A 25,166-nucleotide genomic window follows, 5' to 3' on the forward strand; every position below is an offset into this window, starting at 1 on the left:
TCTCTACTGAAAAGTAGATGCTGGGGACAGATTTATGGGGCCCAGGTGAACAGTGGCCTGGAGGATCCGGAACTGGAAAATGGACCCTCAGCTGCATGTGAGACATGGAGCAAACAGCCTCCCTGCACCCACCCTACCCCACTCCACACCGACGTGTGGCCCAGGACCCCAACTCAGAACCAGTGACCTGTCAGCCTTAGGGAAAAAGCCTGAGGAGAGAGCTGGGCTGAGGGATTAAAGGGGGGCTGCATCTATTTTTGTGCCATGGACCCCTCTGACAGTATGGGGAATCACATTTTTAACTGAATCAAATAAAATAGGTGGGACCACAAAGTCAATTAATTATTTTGAAATACAGTCATCAAAGTATTTTAAAAGGTATGATAGTAGAATTATGTGCTTTTTAATGCATTAAACAATGAGATTTGGGAATGGGTCTGATATATGCTATAATTTCAAAGTAGTGATGAATATAAATGAATTTTGAGATCCCTGAGACACCTGTAATATGATGTGACAATATCTGAGATTTCTCTTGGGGTCAAAGTCACAGGTACCACTAATGCCACTGTGGTTTGTTTCATTTGTCATATTTAAAGGGAATGTTCAAGTTCAGTTAGAGGTCAGTGACAATAAAGATGCGTTTTCTCCAACCAGGGTCACAGGCTCAGTGGACCCACACCCAGGTCAAGAAGGCCTGGACTGAAAGGAAGCCTGGGAGGGGCCCGTGGGGCCCGCAGCCAGACAACCTTGAGGGCCGGGTGAGCAGAGCGGTCAGAGAAACTGCAGGCCGGCCAGCCTAACAGGAACAAATGAGAGATTAAATTTAAATAAATACAAGGTTGCGGGCTGGGCTCTCTGACAGGCCCGGGACACGTGTGGAATGCAAAATGAGGGTGATGGATAAAATCAGGGCCACGATGAGCCGAGCGAGGACCATCTCCCTTCTCACTGTCCTGCTCCTGCCCCGCTCCCCCGGGCCTACGAATACACCCAGTACTCTTCTCCCCTCCTTTGCTTTCTTTCATTTATTTATTTGGTGATGTTTTCTCCTTGGGGAGGTGGATAATTTTCTGTTTTTTGCTTTGCCCCTCAAACAAATGAATCGTGTCATCTCCTGCCTGAAATAGGAATTAGCTCCTGACAGATGTGTCCCTGCTCACCTCTGTGCAGAAGCCCCCTCCTTGCCTTCCCTTCCCCCCCTCCCTCCCACCAGCCACACTGGAGGTGGCAGAGCCACCTGATGGGTGGGGCCAAACCTTTGAGGGGAATGGGGAGCTGTGGCTGCAAACGGGGAGCCCCTTAGCCTCTGAGCCTCGACCCCCTCCATTTTAAAAAGGACACAATGACACACATAGCTGTCAGGGCTGGGGTAATAAAACCTGTTAAACATTAAAGAATGCTTTTCATAGGCTAGGCTCTGTCCTAAACACATGTATTAACTTATTTCATCCTCGTAAGGGCCTTGTGAGGCAGGTACTGTTAATGTCTCCCTTTTGCAGATAAGAAAACTGAATCAGAGGGTAAATAAGTTCCCTAAAGCCACCCAGATCAAAAGTGGCAGAGCCAGGATTTGATCCGGGGCCGTCTGCTTTCAAAGCCCTTGTTTGTAGCCAACCACTCCAGCTGCCTCTCTCTCCCTCGCCTGTGGTACCAAATAAACAAGCACATGGGTGGGCTGGGAGAGGTTGGCGCGGGATGAGGCCCGCAGACGTGCCAGGCTCCTCGCCCAAGGTGGGGAGCAGAGGCAGCTGGAGCAAGCTCAGGGAAGGAGGGGTGAGCCGATGTGAGCGCCGGAGGGAAGAGGGAAGCTCAGATGGCACCCTCCCCTCCGCACCCAGGTCCTCCTGGACCAAAAGAATGTCAGCATGTGTAGAGGTCTTAACTAAGCATGACAGGCCCAACCCATGGTTTTACAGAGGGGGACACTGAGGCACAGAGTGGGGACATGACTTGCCTGGAGTCACTCTGCAAGTGAGCAAAAGTGAGGTGGGCCTGGCTTCGGTGTTTTGTCTGCCTGGTTTCTGTGTTTTGTCTGCCTGGCTTCTGTGTTTTGTCTACCTCCAATAGGTAGTCGGGTTGGGTCTAGCCGCAGAATACTGTGGTCAGAGCTCGGAATCCTGGGCCAATTTGAACTTGGAAGAGTCCCTGTCACAGACTCAAGGTAGCCACGCAGTGTCCTCCTGGGAAGCGCTCTGAAGGGAGTTTCTACTGAACTGTTCGGGTTTCGTTATAAGGGGACTGGAGTTCTTGACTTCTTGCAAACACCTTAAGAGGAAAATGGCTGAACTGCAAGAGAGCCTTAAGTTAGACGCTAGACAGCACCTGCTGGCTGGAACAAGGGGTCGGGGAGGTGGGAGTTTTCCCTACGGGAGACTTGACTGCCTTTACCTGCTTTCACCCTTGGCCCCTGACAGTCCATTTTCAACACAGCAATCAGATGGCTTCTTAAGGAAGATGATTCAGAATGTGTCAACCTCCTCATCCCCACTGGGCTCAGAGTGACAGAAAAAGGCCTCCCTGTGGCTGGCAACGCCTGGCCTGGCATTGGCCGGTAACTGCTGCCTCACCTCCTCCTGCTCTCTCAGGGTTCCCCAGCCAGCCACATGAGCCTCTTTTCTGCTCCCTGAAAAGGCCAGGCCATTTCTGGGGACCCCTGCCCTTGCAGGGGAGAGCATGTTCTCTCTGGCTCTGCATGGCTGCCTCTGCTCACCATGTAGCCCCTGCTCTAGCCACACCTTGCCTCGGAAGGTGTTCTTGTACCACTGAGTCAAAAATAGCCCCTTGCCCTAGCCCATCACCCACCCTGTCTATTGACTTCTTGACTTTCATTTCCACCTGCAATGATCCTGGGGCTATTGCTCTGGCTTCCCCACTGGATGAGGGGGTCAGGGACCACATCTTCAGCACTGTCTCCCCAGTGGAGGTGCACAATAATGTTTGTTGAGTGAATGAATGCATAATCCCCTGCACCTGTACAAATGTCACTATAGTCCCTCAGAAAGACAGTGGGGAAGGGGGGGGCAAATCAATGAGGTCCGAAGGCCATTCTGAAACTATTCCAATTTCTAGAAGCAGCCAGGACCACGCAGTAGACACCCTGTTGGGGAATTCTGGCACCCCACTCCCCACTCTAACCTTGTTCCTCTGCAAAAATGTTCTCAAGGGCAAGAGCAAATATGTCCTGAGAAGCTGTGGGTCAGAAGTGAGGCAGAAATAAAGTGGACCAAATGCTCCCAACTCCTGAGAAGAAAGATGTGATGTACGCGAAGGGTATTTCTCCTTACTGGCAGGCAGGTGAGAAGAACGGTCCATTTTTAGCTATCTGAGTCCATTGGGAGGGGTCGTGCATAATGCAAAAGCTTTATTTAAAAACAAACCCTGTTGCTGGCATCTGTAAAGCAGCCGGAGGCATGAATGGTCTCCCACACTCCCTGCCTCCCTCCCCCAACCCTTCAGAGGAAGGATGCGGAACACAGATAATCCACTCGCTTCTAAGAAGAAGTTTTTGAGAACAAATGAACAGAAAATTCCAACCATCCCAATAACCCCACTGGTGCAGATGGGAAAACAGGACAGCCTGCGGCTGGCTCAGCTGTAGGTAGGGCTAGGGGGCCCACAGGCAAGGTGATCAGGAGAGGAAAAGTTAAGTAAGTGGAGCAAATGCAAAGAATGTGTTGCAGGCAGGGGGTGGGTAAGGATATGATGGAATCAGAGTGAAAGAGTGTGCTGCTTGCTTCCCGTGGCTTTCCAGAGCTCCGAGGAAGAGACAAGAGACCGCCCAGCAGCCAGGCACAGGAGCGAAGCTGCCACAGCCTTTAATTTGAAACTCAGAGATGAGCTCCCACACCAAGGCTGACTCCTGGGGCCTTTGCCTTGAGATTTTTTTTGTGTGTGATTTGCATTACAACCATTTATTTGCATCTCAACTGTCACACAGTACAAATGGGTTGTTGTTGGTTTCAGCCCACCCGTCCCTTCCTTCTCTGGCTTCTTTGAGTTTTCTATAGCTGGGCAAATGAGAAGAAATTACTCCTAGAGACTTAACAATGAGGATGGAGTCCTTGGGAGACAGAAAGGGCCTCTTTCAAGCACCTTTGTCATCTTGAATGGTCTGGCAGAGCCTGAGATTCAGTAAGAAACTGAGTAGAATCCTAGAGGTGGAGAGGATGGCAGGCACCATCTAGTCTTTGTGAATTAGATTAGCATCCTTATTAGGGATGGTGGCTACAAAGTGCTGACTGAGGGTTAAACTGCTTCCTCCTTCCCTTCCCGTTTTCCATCAGCACCCGTTACTGCCCCACAGTGGACGTTTGGGGTCATCTTCCTATGCAGACTCGACGGGGACTGGGCTTCAGCACAAGAGCACTGACTGACGATCAGTTTGGGTCCTGTACCATTTAATCAGGCTTTAACCCCACTAATACGCATTTCTGTAGTACGGCCAAGAGCCAGGCAGAGTATGAGGCACTGGGCTACCCTGGTGAGCAAAAGTAGACCTGCCCCTGCCTGTGGCTCATTCCGTCTAATCAGGAGACAGACATTATTAGATCATCACACTAATAACGCAACCTCACAGTCATGGGGGGAATCGCGTGGTTCCATAGAATCTGCGACAATGGGGTTCTGCCTCTCCTCACGCTGCCTTTCTTCTTCCGAGTTTGCTCTCAATGAACACATTTTCCTGCTACACTTAGCAAACCCATTGTCACTGTCAACCCAGACACAAATTCCAACAGACATATTCAACCACCAGAAAGGAAATAGGAAAAAACGACAAATAAAAAAGAGCTCTTTCACAAAAGTTGCCTGATTTCTCTTTGAGTTTTCAGGGGCTGTCTTTGCTGTTCCTGTTGGCAACGTGGCTGAACACTCCAGCCTGGCACCCTGGGGCCTGACCCTCTGCACCCCAGACTGGGCCTTAGGGGCAGGTACCTGTCCAGATCTCAATTCCTCTGGAGTTTCAGAGAGTGGAGAAGACATCGGAGATAAAAGGATCAGGGCAGTTTGGAAAGCAATTTATCCCTCCCTCTTCATTAGGAAGCAGCCCAGGGCCACATCTGGGGTGGTGTGGGTGCAGTTCTGTCGGGAGCCTGGAGGGTGAGCCAGAAAACCTTAGGGTGGGGCATTCTGGGCCGTGGGGCCGAGGCTCCTCGTGGGTAGTTCGCTTTCTGCACTTCACTGTGCCCGGGAGAAATGGAACCCTGTGGGGAGGAGGCGAGTCCTCTACTGTCAGAGACACTGGCCACTCCCTGGAGAAAACAGCGGACGATCCCTAGCAGTGCTGGACCCCGTGGCTACGGCAGGCATGCCTGTGCCTGGGTGGGGAGCAGTCACTAAGGGGGGCTGTACCCAGGCCCCTTTGGCATTCCTGTGGACGGCAGACAGGGGTTCCAGCAAAGAGAGCCTGAGACAAAACCCAAGGGCTCAGGGTGACCTTGGAATCCCCCAGCCAGTCACAGTGAGCAGGGCCCTGGGAGTTCAGGCCCTGCTGGTGGCAGTGCTCCCTGGACCCCTCTGTTTGACACCTGTGTGCGGCAGGTACTGCACTAGGTCCTATGTACAAATCATGGGTCTCCTCCCCTCCATATCCTTGTTGGAACCCCCTGTGGCACAGAGAGATAGCTGCTTTCCCGCATTCTGCAGCCTCTGGTAGCGAGGTGAGGCACATAACTAGTTCTGGCCAAGGGGCCCTCTCTGGACGGAAGCATAGAGGAGCTGGTGCCTAACCCTGCAGCTGTCTCCCCGCTGCTGCAGGGTCCAACGGAACTGTAGCGTGCAACTGACTGACTACAAGGAAGGTCTCCCTACCCCCAGCCAGACCAGCAGTCTGAGTGAGAAATAAACTTGTTTCAGTGCTAATTTGTTACTGCAATAGAAACACTTTCCTTTTTTGTCTTTTTTACACAGATAAGTGAAGTGAGGCTTAGAAAGGGTCAGTGACTCACCCAAGGTCACAGAACTAGCAAATGGCATGGCACGATTTGAATACAGGTCCTGTAGGATTCCAGAGCTTGGGCAGTGAATCACTACACAAGCTGCCTTCCCTCTGGGTTGCCTCCAAAACCAAACCCAAATTCCTTGACTTGGCATTCAAGGCCCTTCAAGGTCCTCCAAGGCTGTGTCCCAGACTACCTTCCCACCAGACCACTATACAGACCCTGCATCAGTCGCATGAGCTACCATCTGTTCCCTCGATCCACTTGCAAGCTTCTCCTCTGGGCCTCTGTGGGCCACTGCCTGGTCCACCAGCCCTCCTGCAACCCTGTTCGCGATCTGATTTATGCCCCAAGGCTCCGCCCCAGTCCACCTCTCGTCAGAGAGCCTTTCCTGATCCTCTCAGCTTCCACATCCCCTTCCTCAGCTGAGCCCTGGAGCCCTCACTGCATGCATCCCTGGATCCTGGACTCACATGCCGGTATCAGTGCCTCTATTCTCCTGGGCTGTTGTTATACCCATTTATCTCCACCTTCTAAACTCTACATTTTTGTATATGTTTTCAAAGGTTCATACTACCTTTGTGTAAACACACTTGGGTCCTTGGGCCAGAGACCATGGGTTATATTTCCTGGACTCCTTCAAGGGACCAAACACAGATTCTGGTAAACAGTAAGTGCTTAGTACATACTTCAGCTATCTCAGACAGATGGGTCTGAAATGACTCAGCAGGAGATGGAGGCACGTGCACCCACGCACACGCAGCGACTGGCCTGCCCTCGCAGCCCTGAGTCCTTGTAGGGGACCATGTCCAGTTGAGAGAAGCTGGCAGGAGATGAGAGGGATGTGGGAGGAAGGGCTTCTAGGAGGGCATGCTGGGCAGTTTGCAGAGCAGTCAGAGTGGAGAGGGGCAGGAGGTGCAAGGGGAGGGCTGGGCCTGGAGCAAGGGCAGTGCAGGAGCCCCAAGTGAGGAGTAACTGCAGAGAAGGACCTTGGGCTGGGAAACCTAATGGAATTCCTGAACAGAGTGGGCTGGGGAGCGGCGGTAATAGAAATCCTGTTGACGATCGTGGCTATGACGGGCAGGACAGATGGGGCACGAGGAGGGGTCCAGGGAGGAGGCAGGCTGAGAGGGTCCCATCCAGATATACAGGAGCCTGTGTCATCCAGGCCGGGTCCGTGGCCCATGACACAAGGTGTGCCAGGGCTCATGGGGCTGCAGCCCGGCCCCGGAGCCTCCTCCCTCCTGTCCCTCTTGACCTCTCCCTCACTTGAGGCCCATGTTCCTTCTTTTTAAGACTGGCCTCAGCCAGGCAGGCCCCTGGGGAAGGGGTACAGGCATCCCAGACCCCTCTGGAGTTTCCCTCCCTTGCATGGAAAAGGAGAGGACATTATTACACTGAAAGCAGGAATAAGACTTTCTGCCAAGGTCATCATTTATACGGAGCCTCTACCTTTTAACATTTCTGTTTTGGTGTATGTTTTATAGTGCACATACTAGATTAGTAGAACGATCATGTATATAGCTTCTAAATACAGTGGCACCTCGGTTTTTGAATATAATACATTCCTGAAGACCGTTCGAGCTCTGAAACGTTAGAAAACCGAGGGCTCCACAGCCAACAGCTGGGCCTCAGGATCCTGCCCTCAGCGGAAGCCGTGTGGCACGGTCGACTTCCGAGGCGTGTTCGAAAACCGAAGCATTTACCTCCGGGTTTACGGAGTTCATAAACCGAAACGGTCGTCAACAGAGACGTTCGAAAGCTGAGGTACCACTGTAAATAACTACATATTGGAAGTGTATACTCGAACATTCTTTGCAGGGGTAGGGGGCAGCCCAAGAGTCAGAGACTACTGGTTTTTGCAGCCTTATTTATCCTCAGAGCACAGCAGGGAGGGGATGTAGCCGTGTTTGTTTCTGTTTTAGAGATGGGGACCTGGACGCACAGAGGTGCCTGGTGACTTTCTCAGGGTTGTGCAGCCCAGGCAGGGGCAGGGTTTGGATGGGCTGGAGTTCCAGGGACTCACCTCGTCTCTGTCCACCACCTGGATGAAGAGCGGGAGGGCAAAGCCAACCTGGGCCAGCTCGGTGATGGCCACGCTGTACTCGGAGCTGTTGAACTCTGGGGCGTTGTCATTGATGTCAATAACCAGGATGTTGAAGGTTGTGGTGACTGTGGCATCGGATGGGGTGCGGTCATCATTCAGCTCTGTTCCCTGCACACAGAGGACAAATGCTTCAGGGTGAAGGCAGCAGGGATCGCTATAACAGTGATCATTTCCCAGGCTCTCTCAAGGTTGGACAGCGCTTCATGTGAATTATCCCGTCTCCTCCTCACCACACCCCCAGGAGAAGGAGTCTCTCATTAGCATTCCCATTTTACTGATCCCCATTTACCAATGAGAAAACTGAGGCTCAGAGAGGTTAAGTAACTTGTACAAGGTCACATAGCCAGAGTAGGCAGTAGGATTCCAGGACCAAGGGGATGAGGTGGGGTGGAGGGGATAAGACAGATTGGGGGGCTCATCAAGGGGCGAAGGGAGAGCCTTTATGCAATTTGGCAGATGATGAAACTGAGGCTAAGAATTTTTGTGCTAGTAGGTAATTAAGACTTAATTCAGCATCTACTATGCTGAACACTGTGCCAGGTACTGTGAGGGTCTGGATGTGACTCAGGAATAGATGGACCAGAGCCCCAGGCCCCAAAATACCTGTTCCCAGTTCCCACCTCAACCTGTGAACCAGCATCTCTGGGCAAGAGGCCCAGGAATAGGTACATTTTATCAGCTCCCCAGGGGATTTGGATTCATAGGTGAGTTTGGGAAATCACCCTAATATTTTATTTAAAAATGGACAACTGAGTTCAGGGTCCCACAGTGAGTTGGGTGGCTGCAATGGGACTAGGGGCCCACAGGCTTGGTGCTGGGTGGTGGAAAGGCAGTGTTAGCACGCCCTCTCCCAGTTGGCCCCCCCACGCACATCAGGTGGAGGAGTCAGTGGTGAAAGGGTCTACTTAACCCATCGCTGCCCCAGGCCCTCTCAAGGTCAAGGAGAGCAGATAGGAGCCAGGCTGGGCTGAAGCAATCTCCCCATACCAGCGGAAGGGCCTCCTTCCCAGAGCCCCTCTCCTCAGGTTTGGAGCCACCCCCTCCTCTCAGTCGATGGCTGGGTCTGGGGACGACCCCTGTGGCCCAGGCAGGATCCATGCCCTAAATGGGTTTCCCAGGGAATGGCTCAGCAAGTCACTGATTTTAACTAAAACTGGCCATGAGTGGCAGGTGGCTACAGGGGCTGGGGGCGGCAGGGCAGGGCTGTTGGCACCACCACACCTTCCGGGTGGGGACTGCTGCAGCTGCCACCCCTCCCCACTGCACTGCTATTTCCTAACAAGATAATAGCCCCAGGGACCCATGAGAATTAGAAATGGGACAAAGATCTAGAAATGGGGTAAACTTAAGAATCCAAGGTGGCTACAACAGAGAACTTGGAATTATGGATAACAGTAAGGACCATGAGATGAAAACCTACTATGTGCCCAACAAGGCCCCTGACATGGCCTGTACCTGATATGTGTTGGCATGAGCCCCAGGAATCAGCACAGGTGGGAGAGCAGAAGCAACAGGCCTCCTGTGAGCCTCTACTTTAGACACTGCTGGAGGCTGGCCCCACGGCGTGGGCAGCCCCTCTACCCGGATGGAGGTTGCCCCCTCTCACCTTCACTGTCAGGATGAAGCCGTGGCTGTACAGGGGGTTCTCCCGGTCCAGCAGGCCATTCAAGGTCAGCGCACCGCTGATGTAGTCCAGGGCAAAGATGCTGTTGGTATTCCCTGCAAAGGGACAGAAGCATTCTGGGTGTCACTGGGGCCCAGGGCGGGTGGACCTGGGCCCGGACCACAGCTCCTCTCTGATGTTAAGGACCAGTCGGTAACTTTAAATGGGACTGGCTTTATGAGGAATGGAAAGAGCTCTGGAGTGCACGGGAGTAAATGCAAGTACACAGGCCTACACGGGAGTACATGGGAGCACACGGCCCGGGCAGGGGACAGCGCTGAATCACAGAATGAGGACATTATGCCCATTCAGTCTTCTATGGTCCCTCTGAGTCCAGGAGAAAGTCTTGGTTTGGTGCTAACATGTCGGTAACACCTCTTAACACTTGCTTGTTTGCCTGTTTAACAAAGACAGAGTGGGCTTCAGGCTCAGAGCCCCCAAAGGAAGCAGCGCCCAGCTAGGGCTCAGTAACTTTGACGGCCTGAATGTTTGTGTCCCCCCAGAACCCATATGGTGAAAGCCTAACCTCTGATGGGAAGGTGAGGTGGTGAGGGGGAAGCTTTCAGAATGGGATTAGTCTCATCAAAGAGAACCCAGAGCTCCGTGCTGGCACTTGGATCTCGGACTTCCCAGTCCTAGAAGTGTGAGAAAGAAATTTCTATTGTTTATAAGCCACCCAGTTGGTGTTATTTTGTCATAGTAGCCCCAATGGACTGAGGCAGTAGCCTTGTTTGGTTTCCTTTGTGCTTATTTTTACGGTCCTATTCTACTCTATTCTATTCCACTTTAATTTTCTATTTATGGCAGTGATGCAAAGTTTCCTTTTATGTAAGTTAAAACATAATTCAATTTAAAAAATATATATATCTTTATTGATTTCAGAGAGAGGAAAGGAGAGGGAGAGACAGAAACATCAATGATGAGAGAGTCATTGATCGAGCCTGCAACCCAGGCATGTGCCCTGACCGGGAATTGAACCCCGATCGCCTGGATCCTAGGTCGACGCTCAACCACTGAGCCACGCCCGGCAGGGTCATAATTAAATTTTAAGTATCTAAGTACTTATTAAAATTTAAAATATATGTTTAAAGTACAAGCAAAAATCATACACAAATGACACTGGCTCAGGTGGAGGCCTCTGTATCCCACCCCTCTCTTCCCCACCACCTTCATTTTATGGTTCCCCTATAGCAGGAGTGGGGAACCTTTTTTCTGCCAAGGGCTCTTTGGATGTTTATAAACATCATTCAAGAGCCACACAAAATTATCAACTTAAAAATTAGCCTGCTATATTAGGTCAAACATTTAATTAACTCACGCCTAGTGTGATGGCTGGAACTGCTTCTCTTTGGTGAGGACTTGGCAGGGCCAGACTAAATGATTTCGGCCTGTGGGCTGGACGCTCCCATCCCTGCCCTACAGGCACCCCGTGTCCTCATGGTGGCTTCCTCAGGTTCCCTAAATTACCATGTTCATTCTGGCCTCCCTGTCTTTCAGTGTCCCCCTTCCTAGAGCTCTTGGCCTCCCCTCCCCTCCCCTCCTCCCACTCAGTGCCAGCCCCCCTCCTGGAAGGGGGTCCTGCCTCTCCTGCTGAACCAGCCCCCCCCCCCCCCCCGCAGTAGCCACTGTTCTCTTTGCTCTTCCCTGACTTCTTGTATGTTCATGTGATCTTCCCACCCAACCTAAAAGCCCCCTGAAGATGGGGGCCCTTGACACCTATCCCTCAGGGTCCCTGGCCAGTGTTGGACACCCAGTAGCAAGCATGTTCCTGAGGAATGGCTGCTCCCAGCCCACCTGGGCCCCTGTACTTGACCTTGAACCCTTCCCACCAGGCTGGGAGTTCACCTGTTTACCTGGGAAGATCTCAATTCCACTCTCCGCTCTTCCTCATTAACCAGTGCGTCGGCTCATCCACACACACACTAACTCACTTACTGCCATTCATTCGCATAGTCAGTCATCCCCTGGGCAGGCTGCGCATGGCCAGGCCCTGTGCTTTGCACTGCGGGGGGCCAGGGATTCTGACTCTAAAGCACTTGCAGCCTTGTAAGGGAGCTTTGACACCAATTAGAATCAGCATTTCTGAGTTCATAGCAGAATGAGGCTGTTCACACATGGGAAAGCTCAAAGAAGGAAAGCTTCATGGAAGAGGTGGCGTTGATTCCCTACACTGCTGTCTAATTGTGTGGCCTTGGGTAACTTACCTAACCCCTCTGTGTCTTGGTTTCCTTATCTGTAAAATGGGGATAACAATGGGTCTCCCTCATAGAGTTATTAGAATTAAATGAGTGTGAAAAAAATATATATATGTCAGCTTAGAACAGCTCATGGCACAAAGTAAGTACTCAGTTACGTGCTGTTTGAGCTGGGCCCTGGAGGACAGGCAGGGCTGGGGAAAGGGGTGGATAGATATTGATTCCATAGGAGGGAACTGATACCAGGCCTTCAACACACACACGGGTGGACACCAGGATCCCCCATGGAAGCTGTGCTATCTCCCTGCTCCTCCCTTTCCCCAGCTCTAAAGGGATCTGCACACAGTAGGAGATCATGTCATCTCTGGGACTGAATAGGGGAAAAGCAGGGGGAGACAATTTCCTCTTCTCACTTCAGGCTTTGGGACAGGGGCTGATCTTGGCCAAACCCTGTGCTGGCCAGCAAGGCGGCCCACTTTCCCCTGTTTGGTGGCTAGAATTCTGCTCCCTCCCCTGTCCTCCCAGTCCCCTGCAGAGGTTGGCCCAAGCAGGGGAGAGGCTGCTGATGACGGCGGAGCCCATTCAGGTCTCATGTCACTTTCAGACTATGGACTTTGGGGACTCTGACGTGGGGCCAGGCCAGGGAGGGGACATCACTCCAGCCCGTCCCTTGTCTACAGCTTCCTCCTGTGGCCATGGAGAGATTTGGGTACCTCCTATTATGTTTGTGTACTGAGGACAGGGATGCAAGGAGGTTTATATGTTCATCAATATAAGAAGTTTCTGTAGCAATGTACCAGGGACACAATCTAATGGGGGCTGCAGCCCTCGATCAGAATTCACATTACAGGTGATCAGTGCTGAGGTGGGTGAAGCAGGGCCTTTTGGGGGCTGGCTCCTCTGAGCCCCTAAATGCTGAGCTGAAGGGCTGTGCAGAGGTAAGACCTCAGAGCCTCCTGCTGTGCCTCCCCCTCCCCCACCACACACAGGCAGGGACATCCCCACCCCCAGCTCCTACCTCCAGCATCCCATCGGTCCAGATTTTCATGTAAATTTAGTCTTCCCAATAAAGGAACCTATCAAACGTTTAACTGAATGTGATTCAATTTTTATCTCTGCAAGATTTTCCCTACAAATCACTCACAAGCCAGAGGGCCTTTGCTGAACAATGTGCTTGGTTTTCTGTTTGGAAAATAAGGTTGCCTACCCTGTCGCCCTCAACTGGGACTCTCCATCCAGCACCTTCGCCCACCGATGAACGCACTGCCCATCCCCAACCCAGAGTCTGTCCCCAGAACATAAAATACCTCTCCTCTGACCTCGGCACCTTCTCCAACAAATCTGCAGGCAAGTACCTCCCCCTGTTCTCAAACTTGAGAACCCCCAATACACACACACACACACACACACACACACACACACACTTCTTTTTCACACATCTTTCTGCGTGGAGCTCACCTCCCAACCTCCTGCCAAGTAAGAATCACTTCCCGGACCAACAGCCAGAAGGGGTTACACCCAGGGAGCTGACAAGGCCACCTGAGTGAGGCACAGGCTCTGAGGATCCTATTGTCACCATGGCAACATTAGCACTCACTGGGATGCTGGCTGGGGCAGGGGCAGGAGGTGAGTCCTGCTCCCCAAACAGGGAGGGCCAAGGGCAGGTCTTATTCAAAGACTGACTGATTAGCTCACTCCTTCATTTGAGTTCATACTAAGCACCTACTGTGTACAAGGTGCTGAAGAATCAGCAGAGAAAACCTGGCAAGGTTCATGCCTTCAGTCTAAGATCACCATTCATGATAATAATTGCATTATTGAACATAAGTACTTGCTGAACTAAGGCCTTTGAAGAAAAGCAGCACGGAATGGAGTAGAGAGGGAGTTAAGAGTATGCCCTCTGGAGGCAGACTGCATGGGTTCAGATCACAGCTGCTACTTGCTAGCTGAGTGACCTCGGTCAAGTTACCTAACACATCTGGGCCTCAGTTTCCTGGTCTGTAAAATGGGGTAACTATAGTTACTAATAGTTACCGTGTTGCTGTGAGGATTAAATGAGTTAATAGAGTGCCTCACACATAGAAAGCTCTCAACACTGTGGCCATCTCCTCTACCAACCCTCACCCCCACCCTACCCCACCCCACCCCACCCAAGAAGCCTGTGCCTACAGCTGTCTGCTCAGCGGGAACACTGAGTCAAGCCCATCTTCTTGACAGGACAGCCTTACAACCAAGGGCCCATGTGTACAAGTTGGCAGCCCTGAGGCCAAGGATGAGTACAAACCCTTAAGGCCCACAGGACATCACACCGGGGGCTTTGCCTCTGCTTCCTGCGTCACTCACCCCCAGGGTGGTCGCCACTTCCCTGCCCCCTTTCCTTATCCCAGCCCTCTTACCATTCTCTCTTCCCTGGGGGCTGCGAGCTTGGCAGCCACGCACACAGGTTTCTCTGTTATCCTAGAAACTGATACCACCATGCCAGCCCTCTGGTCTCCTGACATTCTTTATCCAAGTCCCGTGGGGACTGGTGGGGGCTGGGGGAGGCTCACCAGGGACGCCTTTCACCTGTTCAGCCCCATTGCTGAGCAGAAGCGCAGCTGCTTCCCTTGGGCCGACAGGTGCTGCCCTAGGTGTGTGTGGATACGCCTGGCAGGGGAGGGGCTCTGGGGTAGAGCGGGGCTGCACCTGGAGTGGCCCAAGGCTTCTGGGAACTGGTGACTTAAGGCAGCCACACAAGAGAAGAAGCAGGTCATGACAGGCCCTGCTGGTTCTCTTGGGGGAGCCACCTCCTCTAGAAGCCTTAGGCAGCCAGCCCTCTTCAGATTTGCAGGAAAGAGGGTGTCTCGAGTCTGCAAAAGCATGAAAGGCAGCTGAGGGGAGTCACAGCCTTCTTTCCCCTATTTATTAAAATTAGTGGCTGGGTCATACTGTGAGATATGAGCGCCAGTGGGGAACAGAAGTGGGGACAGTGGGTGCAGGTGCTGCTGACCAGTTTGGTGCGAAAGCAAGGAGAGGAGGAGTGGCAGCTAGAGGGCGCAGCAGAGTCAAGCAAAGGGCGTCTGTTGCTATGTAGATAGATGGTCCAAGGCGGAGAGAAAGTGGGAGAGGGACCCTGGATTGGGGTGCAGGTGGGTAGATGGTCAGACTTGGGGAGCAGGGAGGCAGCTTACTCTTTGGACCATGGAGGGGCTCACTCTCCCACCTCCTCATTCCTTGAGGCTGGCAGGCTCTCCCTCCCCAGGCTCCCCTCCTCCCGGCCCCTGCCAAATCTCATCAGTTCTACATCTCGTCCCCTTGTTATCTCGCCGGCAGCATCTTGACCCACAGCGGAGCTGGGTCTCAGCGAAAAGCAGTTTAGTGAGTGGCTGATGGTGCGTGTGGGAACACAGGCTGATGACTTTCAATTGCTTTGTCTGCTCGGCTGGGCTCCCAGCGATCGCTCTCTCTGTCCTCGGAGTTAAAGGAAAACCATGGGCTCCCACCTCGGTCCTTCCTGTTCTTACGATCTACTTCCAATGCCGCTGGTCTCAGGAAGCCAATCTCATTTCTCTGAGCCCAGCAATGGGCCGGTGCCCTCAGAACTGCCCTGTGCTCTGGGGCTTCCCTGGTTCTCATGCTGAGAGAGCCAGCATGGCCTTGAGGAGAAGGGCTGGGGTCTCATATTCTCTCCCGTGGCACCTGCCACAATGCTCAGTATATATTTGTTGGGTGGCCTGAAGTCTTGCTCCCCTTCTACAGCAATGAGGAAGGGTCAATGAGCACACAGTAGGCTGGCACATCCTTTGGGCCTGGCCTTGTGCTGGGGCCATGGGGAAAACAAGAAGAAAGCAGTGTATATAAAGAGCTCATGATCTATTTGGACTTCTAGGTCCAAAACTTCATCCACGCAAATGCAAGTCCCTGAATGGAGGCAGGAGGCTGGAAGAGATGACCTGCAGGACCCTGATCCCTCCCCTGGCCCTCCCCAGGCCTAGAGTCAGGGACTCTCCCCAGCCCAGGGAAGTAAGAAGAATGGGGATTTGCACCCCTTCTCTCCAGTGGTCTCTCTTTCAGTCATAGTCTCTGCTTGGAGTCTACCTGTCACATCAACACCAAAGTGAAGACCACCGCCTGTGCACAAACTCACACATTGAAAATAGACCCAGGTGCCAATAACAGCTCTGCCACCTATGAGCTGTGAGACCCCCTGTGAGCCTCTAATTCCTTTGGGCCATGTTCCTCATCTGCGGGTAACAGCCCGCACCTCCAGGGGCTGTGCGAGGACCAGGGGTGGTCATGTTTGCATCGCACCTATCTTGGTGCCAGACAGAGTCGGGGCCTGTTTTGGTCCCTGCTCCTTTCTCTGCTACGCCTGCTTTCTGAGTAGAAGAATCAGACAGGTTAGTCCCAACTGTGGCCTGTTACATCCAGAACGAGTCGTGGGGCTCTCCCACACTAGCCGACATGTATTGCACCTGGAGACATGTTTTGCGTGCATATCTTTTTCAATTTTCACAAAACTCCCATGAGATAGGTCCTATTATCCCCATTTTCCAGATGAGGAAACTAAGGCACAGAGAATGACTGGCACTAGGTCTTCCAGGCAGTGAGGGGTGGAGCAAAGACTTCAAACTCAACTCTAACAAGCTAAAGAGTTCATGTCCTGCCAGAGGCCCGGGATGTTCCTCTCCCCACTGCCAGGGGGAGCCAATTAAACAGCTATGCGTGTGCAGCCTAAGCCGCTGATCACTGTCCAGTGGAGCCATATAATTGTGTCTGGTAGAGAATTGTATCACTGTGTAATGAAAATTGGGAGTCTGTCTGAGACATGGCTTTGGAAGATACCTTATGAATTAAAAATTGTCACTTAGCTGCCTGCTAACAAAAGGGGCCAGCATCCTGAGTGGCACCTGGGCTGGGCTGCATTCAATGGCTTTGTGATCAACATATGGCAACCAGTGGTGTGGGTTACCTCTGCTTTCAATGGAGGGGAGACAGGCTGAGAGCTGATGTCTCCCCCCCACCCCTGTTGGACCCTTGAGGTGGGGGTTAGGCCCATCCCCTCCTCAAAGCTTATCCTGAAACCACCTGGAGTCTCCTCCCTGCAGATCTTTGCTGGGTGCCTCGCCTGCATTCAGGTCTCAGCTCAAATGTCACCTCCACAGAGGAGCCCTCCCTAACCATCCCACAGTCCCACTCTCACCCCTGTTACTCTCTACTCCATTATTATTTTATTTCTTTCAAAGCACTTTAGTTTCTGAACCTCTCTTTCATCTGTTCATGTGCCTGTTTATTGTCTCCCACCACAGGAATGTAAGTTCCAGAAGGGTGGGGACTGGTTCCCCCAGGTAGGTGCTCAATAGATGCTTTTTGAATGAATGAATGGACTGAAGCAGGGATGTACGGGGGCCACTCTGAGGCTAGTGTAAAAGGCTATAGGGTGGAATGGTACTGGGGTGATTTGTGATGTCACACTGAACCAGGGCCACGAGAAGGGATCAGCGAGTTAGCAATTCCAGTTGTATCAGACCCTCCCGATGCACCATGGCAATATGTTTGTTTGAGCTCCGCGCAGCTCAGTTAATTACAGTTATTACTGTCCAGTCGGGGAAAGACAACCTTCGAGTCCCTCAAGTAGGTGGAAATTGCAGTAGCTTGTCTTACAGGCGTTTCACAGAAGGACGGTTTTCATCAAGCTCACTTAAACCAACAAATGATTACCTCTCCTAATAAGACCACAAACTGGACTCTGATTAATTTGCTAATAACAGGCTCCAATTTATGAAGCATTAACCTGAGTAGCCAAGTATAGTAAAGCCTATTTTGTCAGGGTTGCTCAGGGTCAAGCCAAGCCCCTTTCACATATAGCAGTGCCTGACTCCCTGCAAATGGGGAGCCTCGGGCAGGTGGCTCTGGTCCTCTAAGGACACTGCAATGGGATCAGCGAGGCATCGCCAGGGACTACGGCTCAGGTGAGAATCTCCCCAAATCCTGAGAAACCTTTACTCTGCAACTGGAGGAATTTCTCCAAAGGCAATAAGCATGAATGTGCTCCCAAATATAGCTACCAGGATGCTCACCACAGCGCTGTTTAATATAGAAAATAGGGAACAAGCTAAATGCCCAACAATGGGGGATTCGTTAAATAAGGCATAATATTAAATTTGGTCAGCCACTAGAAATAATGCTGCAGAAGAGAAGTTTGTGACTGGAAAAGACAACATTTAAGACATTTTTTAAAGGAGTCACAAAATACCAGAGTTCTATAAGACACATTTTTTTGTTTAAAAATACAGGGTAGGCAAAAGTAGGTTTACAGTTGTTCATATGGAAAATAATATAATAATTAATAAATAATAATACCAGAATAAACTCTGTTTCGCAGACTCACAACTGTAAACCTACCTTTGTCCCACCCTGTGCAAGCACAGAACTAGGGATGAAATGTTAACACCATGTTAAAGACTATCTCTGAGAGCTGATGCTGTCTGTGATGCCAGCATGGTACCCCATTTATCAGATGAGGAAACTGAGGCTCAGTCAGGGAAATGACACACACATCCAAAGACATGTGGTTATTCAGTGACCATGCTAGGATGTGAATCTGGGTCTTTCAGGTCTCAAATGTCCCTGCTGGCTGCCATGGCCTTTCCTGTGTGGGGCCGATGTTCCCTAGGCCCTGGGGGCTGGAGACTGGCCAGGGGATGAGTGGAGATGAGGAGGTTAAGGAGAAGACAAGCAGAGGGCTCTGGATCCCTCAGGGACCCACCTGCTCACCTGCCTGGAGCCTGGTTACCTCTAGGGTCTGGGCAGGTGGGCTCAGAACACCCATGCCCATCCTCAACTGGGGCCCCATCTGGGGCCAAGAGCGGGAGCCGAGGTTTGCCGTGTTCCCTAGAGGGCTGCCTGCCCTGCCCGCTGCTGGGCCTGGCCCACATAACTCACCTGAGGCTTGGCACTTAAGAGAGTGTCAGGGCTCTGGGAGATTTATGGGCTCCGATAAAGCCATCTCAATCCTCGAATAAGAAGCGTTTGATATTTGATGATCTGAAAGGCCTTGTCCTGGAGGGAGAGTGCGAGGGGGGATGGAGGAGGGGAGACACTTAAGAAAACAGAGGACAGTGATCAGATGCCCAAGGGGAAGGAACTGCGAAGTGGGGGTGTGCTCTGTCATCCCGGCGGGGAGTCACCCCTCCTCTTGCACCTCTGCGCTGATCCAGCAGTGGGACACAGCAAAGAGAGGCCGGGGGATGGGGCTTCTTGGGGAGTGGGGGCACAGCAACCATCTACCACAAACTGGGCCTCTCTTTACCAGGCATAGATGGGGGTGCATCAGTAATGCCCCCAGGGAGCCCGCCATCTACCAGGGAAGACTGGTCACCCCCAGGGAAAGGACAAAGGACATGTGTAAAGAAGATGACTGAAGAACTCGTAAGCCCCTGACAAGAAGTTAGACTGGATTCACACTTGTGAGCTTGTGGGCCTCTGAACCTCAGCTTTCTCACTGTGGGTGAGAATGCCTGTCCTGCTCACAGGGCTATTTGGAGGTTCAATGAAATAAGGGATCTGAAAATGCTTTACACACTGTAAAGTGCTGAGCTATGTCAGGTGTGCGCCAAGGATGGTGAACCAGGTGCCTGAGGCGGGTGGAACTAAGCAGTGCCTGGTACTGGGTAACGTTAGAAAAGTCTGTGGCGCAGTGGGGCGGGGGGGTGGGGCGTCAGTTCAGTCACACACTGAAAGTTGTGGGAAGAGAAGGCTTGTTGCCCCTGTGCCTTCCTGTCCAATCCTATTTCCCAGAGTCCAACTGTTCCCATAAAGGCCGCTTTTCAGTCCCTTGTTTTGACATCACCATGATCATGTGGGAGAAACTGTGGCTTGGGAGAGCCCTAAGTTCGAATCCTAGCTTCACTACTGGCAGCCATGTGACTTTGGGCAAGTGGCTTCACCTCTCTGGGCCTCAGTTTCCTCGCCAGCCAAATAGGGATCATAATAGAAGATGCCTCCTGGGTTGCTGGAAGGGCTCAGCAAGAAAATGAGCACAGAACTGGCACAGAGCCGGGCTCCCTGATTCCAAGTCTTCCCCATCTCCCCTGCACTCTCCCTCCTGGCGTGCTGGTCCCAGCAGTCCCACAGCTGCCCACCCCCTCTGGACCCAAGGGCTGCAAATTCCAGAGTGAATGACTTTCAAATCTGTGAAGGAGAGCCCATCACACACACCTTGAGCTGGGTAATTTATGAATCAAATTGTGCTCCGTCAGGGCTCCGCAGCCCAGAAATAGATGTGGTCGGACGAGGTTCAGGGAGCCAGCCTCAGACACAGTTATCTTCATAGAACTGGCCACCAGCGAGCAGTACTGGCCAGATGACTGACCTTGAAGGGCTCCCTGAGGGCTGCAATGCCACCCTCAGCTTGGCCCCTGCTCCTGAAGAGAGGAGAGAGATCTGCCTGGGGACCAGGAAGACAACTGGGCAAGTTACTTAACCTCTCCAGGCCTCAGGGTCCTTCCCCGTTTAAAAAAAGAGGGGACTTTTCTATGGCAGTGGTTTTTCAAATGTCTTTGTTTTAGTAGAAAATCCTCTTAACAGATAAAATCTTGCACAAAACCCCAGTATATAATACAGCTCAAATCAGAGCTAGTTGCCTTGGCTAAAGCAGCTGGGGTGTGTGTGTGCTCACACCTCAGAGGGGCTCCCGAGGGGTGGAACTGGGGGCTTGGGACTTCAGGGAACCTGAAAGTCTCTATGGATTCCACAGTTGTCTCTGAGCACTCAGCCAAGGATGCACAGGGCCTTATATCAGGCCGTCTGGGTCACACCCTAGGACCAAGAAACACTGACCAGGCAGGTGAGAGTCCTGAGGTTCAGCGAATCAACATGTCTTCATCTGGATCTGATCTTTTTGAAAGAGGCAGATGTTGTAGTGGCTAGAACCAGGGCTAAAATCTCAGCATCACTCCTACAAGCTGTGTGACTGTGGGTAAGTTACCTATCCTCTCTGGGCTTTAATTTCCTCAGCTGTAAAAGGGGAGGGATAATACTTATCTCATAGAGCTGATGTGAAGGTGAAAGCAGGCAATGCATCTTTTTAGTTCAGCACATAGTAGGTGCTCAATAAATATTAGTTACTACACATTCTTTTGGAGAAGGAGGGAAACTCAGCACTCGACACATACTATGCTGCTTAATCCTTACAGTAACCTTGTTGGTGAGTCAGCTAAGGTGAGGCAAAAGAATTTGTCCTAAGTCACATGACTGGCAAGCAGCTCAGCTAAGATTTGAACCCACAGCCTTTGCTGTCAAAGCCTATGTTCTTTCTCCTACCCCTCCCTAGAAACATTGCTTCTTGACAGCCCCACCAGGAAGGTCTCAGATTGTGCCAAGCCCAGTTTCCTGCTGTTGGAGGGTTTTCTGGCATCTGGTCAGTGACTCAGATTGTAACATCAAAGCAGATGTTTCTGATCAGGGAATGACAGGGAAAAAACTACAGATTTAGTTAAGTACAAAACCCACGGAAAACATAACAAATCTTGTGTTCTACTGAAAATGAGTCAGAATCACCATGCTCACAAGATGGCAAATTTGTCCTATGGGGTAGGAGCCACCAAACTAAAAACAGGAATGTCAGAGTTTCCTGGAGGGTGTCCCCAGAACTTCAATGCATGGGGTATGAAAAAGGCCAACTTAAAAAACTTCTGCGGTCAAATAAACTTAGGAAACACTGAACAGGTCTCTTAACTGCAGGATTTGTCAGAGCCTTTAATAAGCTATTGTGTATTTGACTGGCACAAAGACAAGGATGTTGTGATGCAGTGTCTCTCCAACATATTTGGCACAGAACCCTTTTTGCAAAGGCTCCCTCAGAGGGTGGTGCGAGAAACCCACAGAGGAAACTGAAGGCATAAGAAGGGCAGTCCCCAAATTTGCCAGGGGGACTGTGCTGCTCCCACAGTTACCCTTTAGTGGGGTCTCTGAGTGTGTAAGTTAGATGTGTCCGCTGTCAGAGATGGAAAATGAAAGGATGCTTAGGGCCCATCAGGCTCAAACTTCTCCCCGTGGAGAACTGGTCAGGGATGGGGAGTAACTTGGCCAACGTCACACAGCAAGTTAGAGGCAGAGCTAGCGCCGGACAGGTCGACGTCAAGTCTGGGTGCCCACCCGAGCCACAGTCAGTGTGGATCCCAGAGTAGAGGCGAGTCCCCTGGCAAATTTGGGGACTGCACTTAAACTAATATTTCACTATGGAAAATTCCACACATACACAAACGTAGAGATAAGAGTACAATTAAGTCCCAGGTACCCAGATTCAACAGTCATCAACATATTGCCAGTCTTTTTCTTTTAAACTCACCCCTCCAAGTTTTTTCTGGAGTTGTTAAAGCAAATCTCAGCTCATTCTTAAATACTGTCTACATCTCTTATAAGGACTTCTGAGACCCTCAAACATGCCATTATCACACTAACCAAAATGAACGCTTTCCTAATGCCACCAAAGACACCACAGACTGTATTTAAGTCGGGACCCTGTTTCGAAGCTGCGTCAGGATTAGAGGCTTTAGCCCCTTCTACTCGGGCCTCAGAGACCAAGCATCTGAGATCACTGAAAATGAAAGAAAAAAATTGCCTTTAACAATATTTGTAGTTTCATTTCTTCAAGAAGAATGAAAAGACGAGCAGAAAAGATCAGAAACAAGTATGGTAAAATGTCAACAAATGTTACTGGGAGAGTGAACACATAGGGGGTGTTATATTAGTTTCTCTACTTTTCTAAATATGTGATATTTCACATTTGCCAGTGATCCTGGCCCTGCTTCTCTGACAAAGGCGGGGGTCCTGGACAGGTAGGTAGGGAGTATGTGTGTGTATGTGTGTGTGTGGTGTCGGGTGGGTGGAATGGGTGGCCATTTCATCCTGGTAGCCTGGCCTCCAGAATGTCCCCATCCTCCCAGCTCGAGCATCAGTCCCAGATGTCACATGACATCCCGAGGCCCTGGCCCAGCGCCCCAAACCAAGTGGCCGTTCAGAACTCGTGATGAGTGAGCCCAGCCAGACAGGGAGGGGTGTCCCGAGATGTTCCTGTCCCCTTGGCCTACACAGGCAGGAACTTCTGCTGAGTAAGCGAGAAGCAGGAGAAAGAGGGATGTTTCCGCCTGTTTGGTCTGGGAGGAGAATCAGCAGCCCAAATCTTGTAAAGCCCCCGACTATTCTTTGAAACAGAGAGGCCACAGGCCAGAGTCCAGGGTCCTTCCCACCGGCCACCTCAGTTAGGTGGATGTGGTGCGTTGTGCTGAGAGCAGCTCTGAGGCCAGCCCTTCTCCACTGCGGGGCTGGGCTGGGCGACAGACCCTACTCTCTCAGCAGGAGGGCACTTTCTCTGGGAAACTCCCCAGCATAGCCAAAGGGTGGGCACCCTATGGCACCCCCACGCCTCGCTCTGTGAATAGATACTTCTGGAAGGGGAGCAAAGAATCCCACTGGAGACAGACGCCATCTTTTGGGGGTGTTTTGCTTGAGACTCTCAGTATCCATGGAAAAGAGGAAGTGAGCCCTTTGTCTGTGGCAGAAGCTCCTGGCACTGCCCCCAGCATCAGAGCCCAAACGCCACCTCAGCGCCCAAACGCCACCTCAGCGGAAATCAGGATGCAGGGCAGTCTTTGATCTTCAGCCCCCACCCACCTCTGCCCAGATGTGCCCACTCTCCCTCCCAGCACAGAGCCCCAAGCAACGCCAGCTGTAGCAGCCAGAGCCTGCAGCTCCCCCGTTGGAAGATGACTTATGGCTTTAATTACCAACGGCTGGGTGTGAGCCTCGGGAAGGCGCCGCCCCACCGGGCTCAGTTCCTGTTGACAAGGGCTGCCAAGTTGGCAAGGGCAGTGCTGCATGCTGCCACGCTGTCCCTCGCTTCTGGGCGGTGACCAGGACCTCCCTTCGCTTCTGGGGTGCCCACGGCCTGCCCCCTGCTCTCCAGGGTGGGGTGGAGCAGGAGTGTGGATGTGGTGGGTGTGTGCTAAGAGCAGCTCTGCGGCCAGCCCATAAGATAGCTTTACCTTGAGAGCCGTGGGAGAGACACAGGAGGGAGGACCTGGGGCTCAGAACATAACCGAGTCTCCTTAAGGGAGAAAGGGTGGCGGCCGAAGAAGCTGGGGTGGTGAGTTTTGGGCAGCTGGCAGACAGATGGACAGAGCCTGAGATGGTTCGCATGATAAGCATCCTGGATTCTCTCTCGCCTGCTCGCCCAGTGGCCTTCCTGCGGGTCTCCCTGCTTCTCCTCTAGCCCTCTCTCCAGCCCATTTTCCACCCAGTACATCTTTCTGTGATCTTTTAAAAGCCGGATGCAAATCAAGTTGCTCCATTATTCATGTCTTCCCAGCGCAAATGGAATAATCCCAATTCCTCTTCCCGGTCTGTAAGACCTTCAATGATCAGTCCCTGTCCAGCTCTCTGAACTCACTGCTTACACCTAACCCTCTGCTGCCCACCACACTCTAGTGTCATTGAACTCTTTTCTAATTTTCTGTTCCTTAAATATACCCAGCTCATTCTTACCTCAGGGCCTTTGCACATGCTGTTTCCTCTGCCTGGAATCCGTTTTCTCCATAGCTCCACATGGCTGCTCAGGCGCCTCTCAAATGTGGCCATATCAAAGAGGCCTTCTCCAACCTCTCAGCTAAGTAGCTGCAGTTGTCATTTGCCATCTCTTTCTCCCCCCCCCCCCCCCATACACGTTTTATTTTCTTGCAAACACTTGTCATTCTTCCTCCCTAAACTATAAATTCTGTGAGGGCAACAACTTTGCCTGTCTTGTTCACGGCTATATCCCCAGAAGCTGGTACATGAGAGGTGGCTGATAAATATTTATAAATAATCAAATTAGCTCAAACTCTTTGTGTTACAAAGAGGGACAAGGAGAGCCCCCAAACCGCCCAGCAAGTGAGAGGCAGAGCAACAGACCAGAAGAGACTACTGTGGCCTCCAGGACTGCCCCCTCCCTTGCTCTCCCCCCTCCCTGCACGGTGAGTGAGTTACCAGGCCCTGCCAATGTTCAACCACAAAAGCTCCCTTGGGAGGCAGGTTCCAAGGACAACCGCGGGGGACTCTGAGGAGCCCCTACCAGTGACAGACCTTAACAGCCTCCTGCACCTGAGGTAGCTTCCGGGCAGATGGGGAGAGAGGAGAAGTGATGGTGGGGGAGAGAGAACTGGGGCAGAGTAGCCGAAAGGGCCCGCCTGAGAAACAGGTACCTTCCCTGCTGATCCGGGCCTCAGTTTTCTCATCTATGACTT

The 25,166-nt window shown here is 51.8% G+C and overlaps 1 protein-coding gene across 4 annotated transcripts in view; it reads right to left on the minus strand.

Moving 5' to 3' along the window:
• CDH23 (cadherin related 23) overlaps positions 1–25,166 on the minus strand; it is a 338,466-nt gene that overhangs the window by 165,544 nt on the left and 147,756 nt on the right. For 3 of the 4 annotated variants that reach the window (XM_087824365.1, XM_087824361.1, XM_087824363.1), the window contains exons 9-10: positions 9,653–9,765; positions 7,966–8,154 (exon numbers count right to left, since the gene is read on the minus strand). In XM_087824365.1, coding sequence (XP_087680491.1) covers positions 7,966–8,154; positions 9,653–9,765 — 302 coding nt within the window. Of the gene's footprint in view, positions 1–5,550; positions 5,557–7,965; positions 8,155–9,652; positions 9,766–25,166 lie in introns of all 4 variants that reach the window. The other variant, XM_087824364.1, reaches the window with a different exon arrangement.

The sequence above is a fragment of the Miniopterus natalensis genome, chromosome 14 (genome assembly GCF_054644295.1).
Source record: "Miniopterus natalensis isolate mMinNat1 chromosome 14, mMinNat1.hap1, whole genome shotgun sequence".
NCBI classification, from domain to species: Eukaryota; Metazoa; Chordata; class Mammalia; order Chiroptera; family Miniopteridae; genus Miniopterus; species Miniopterus natalensis.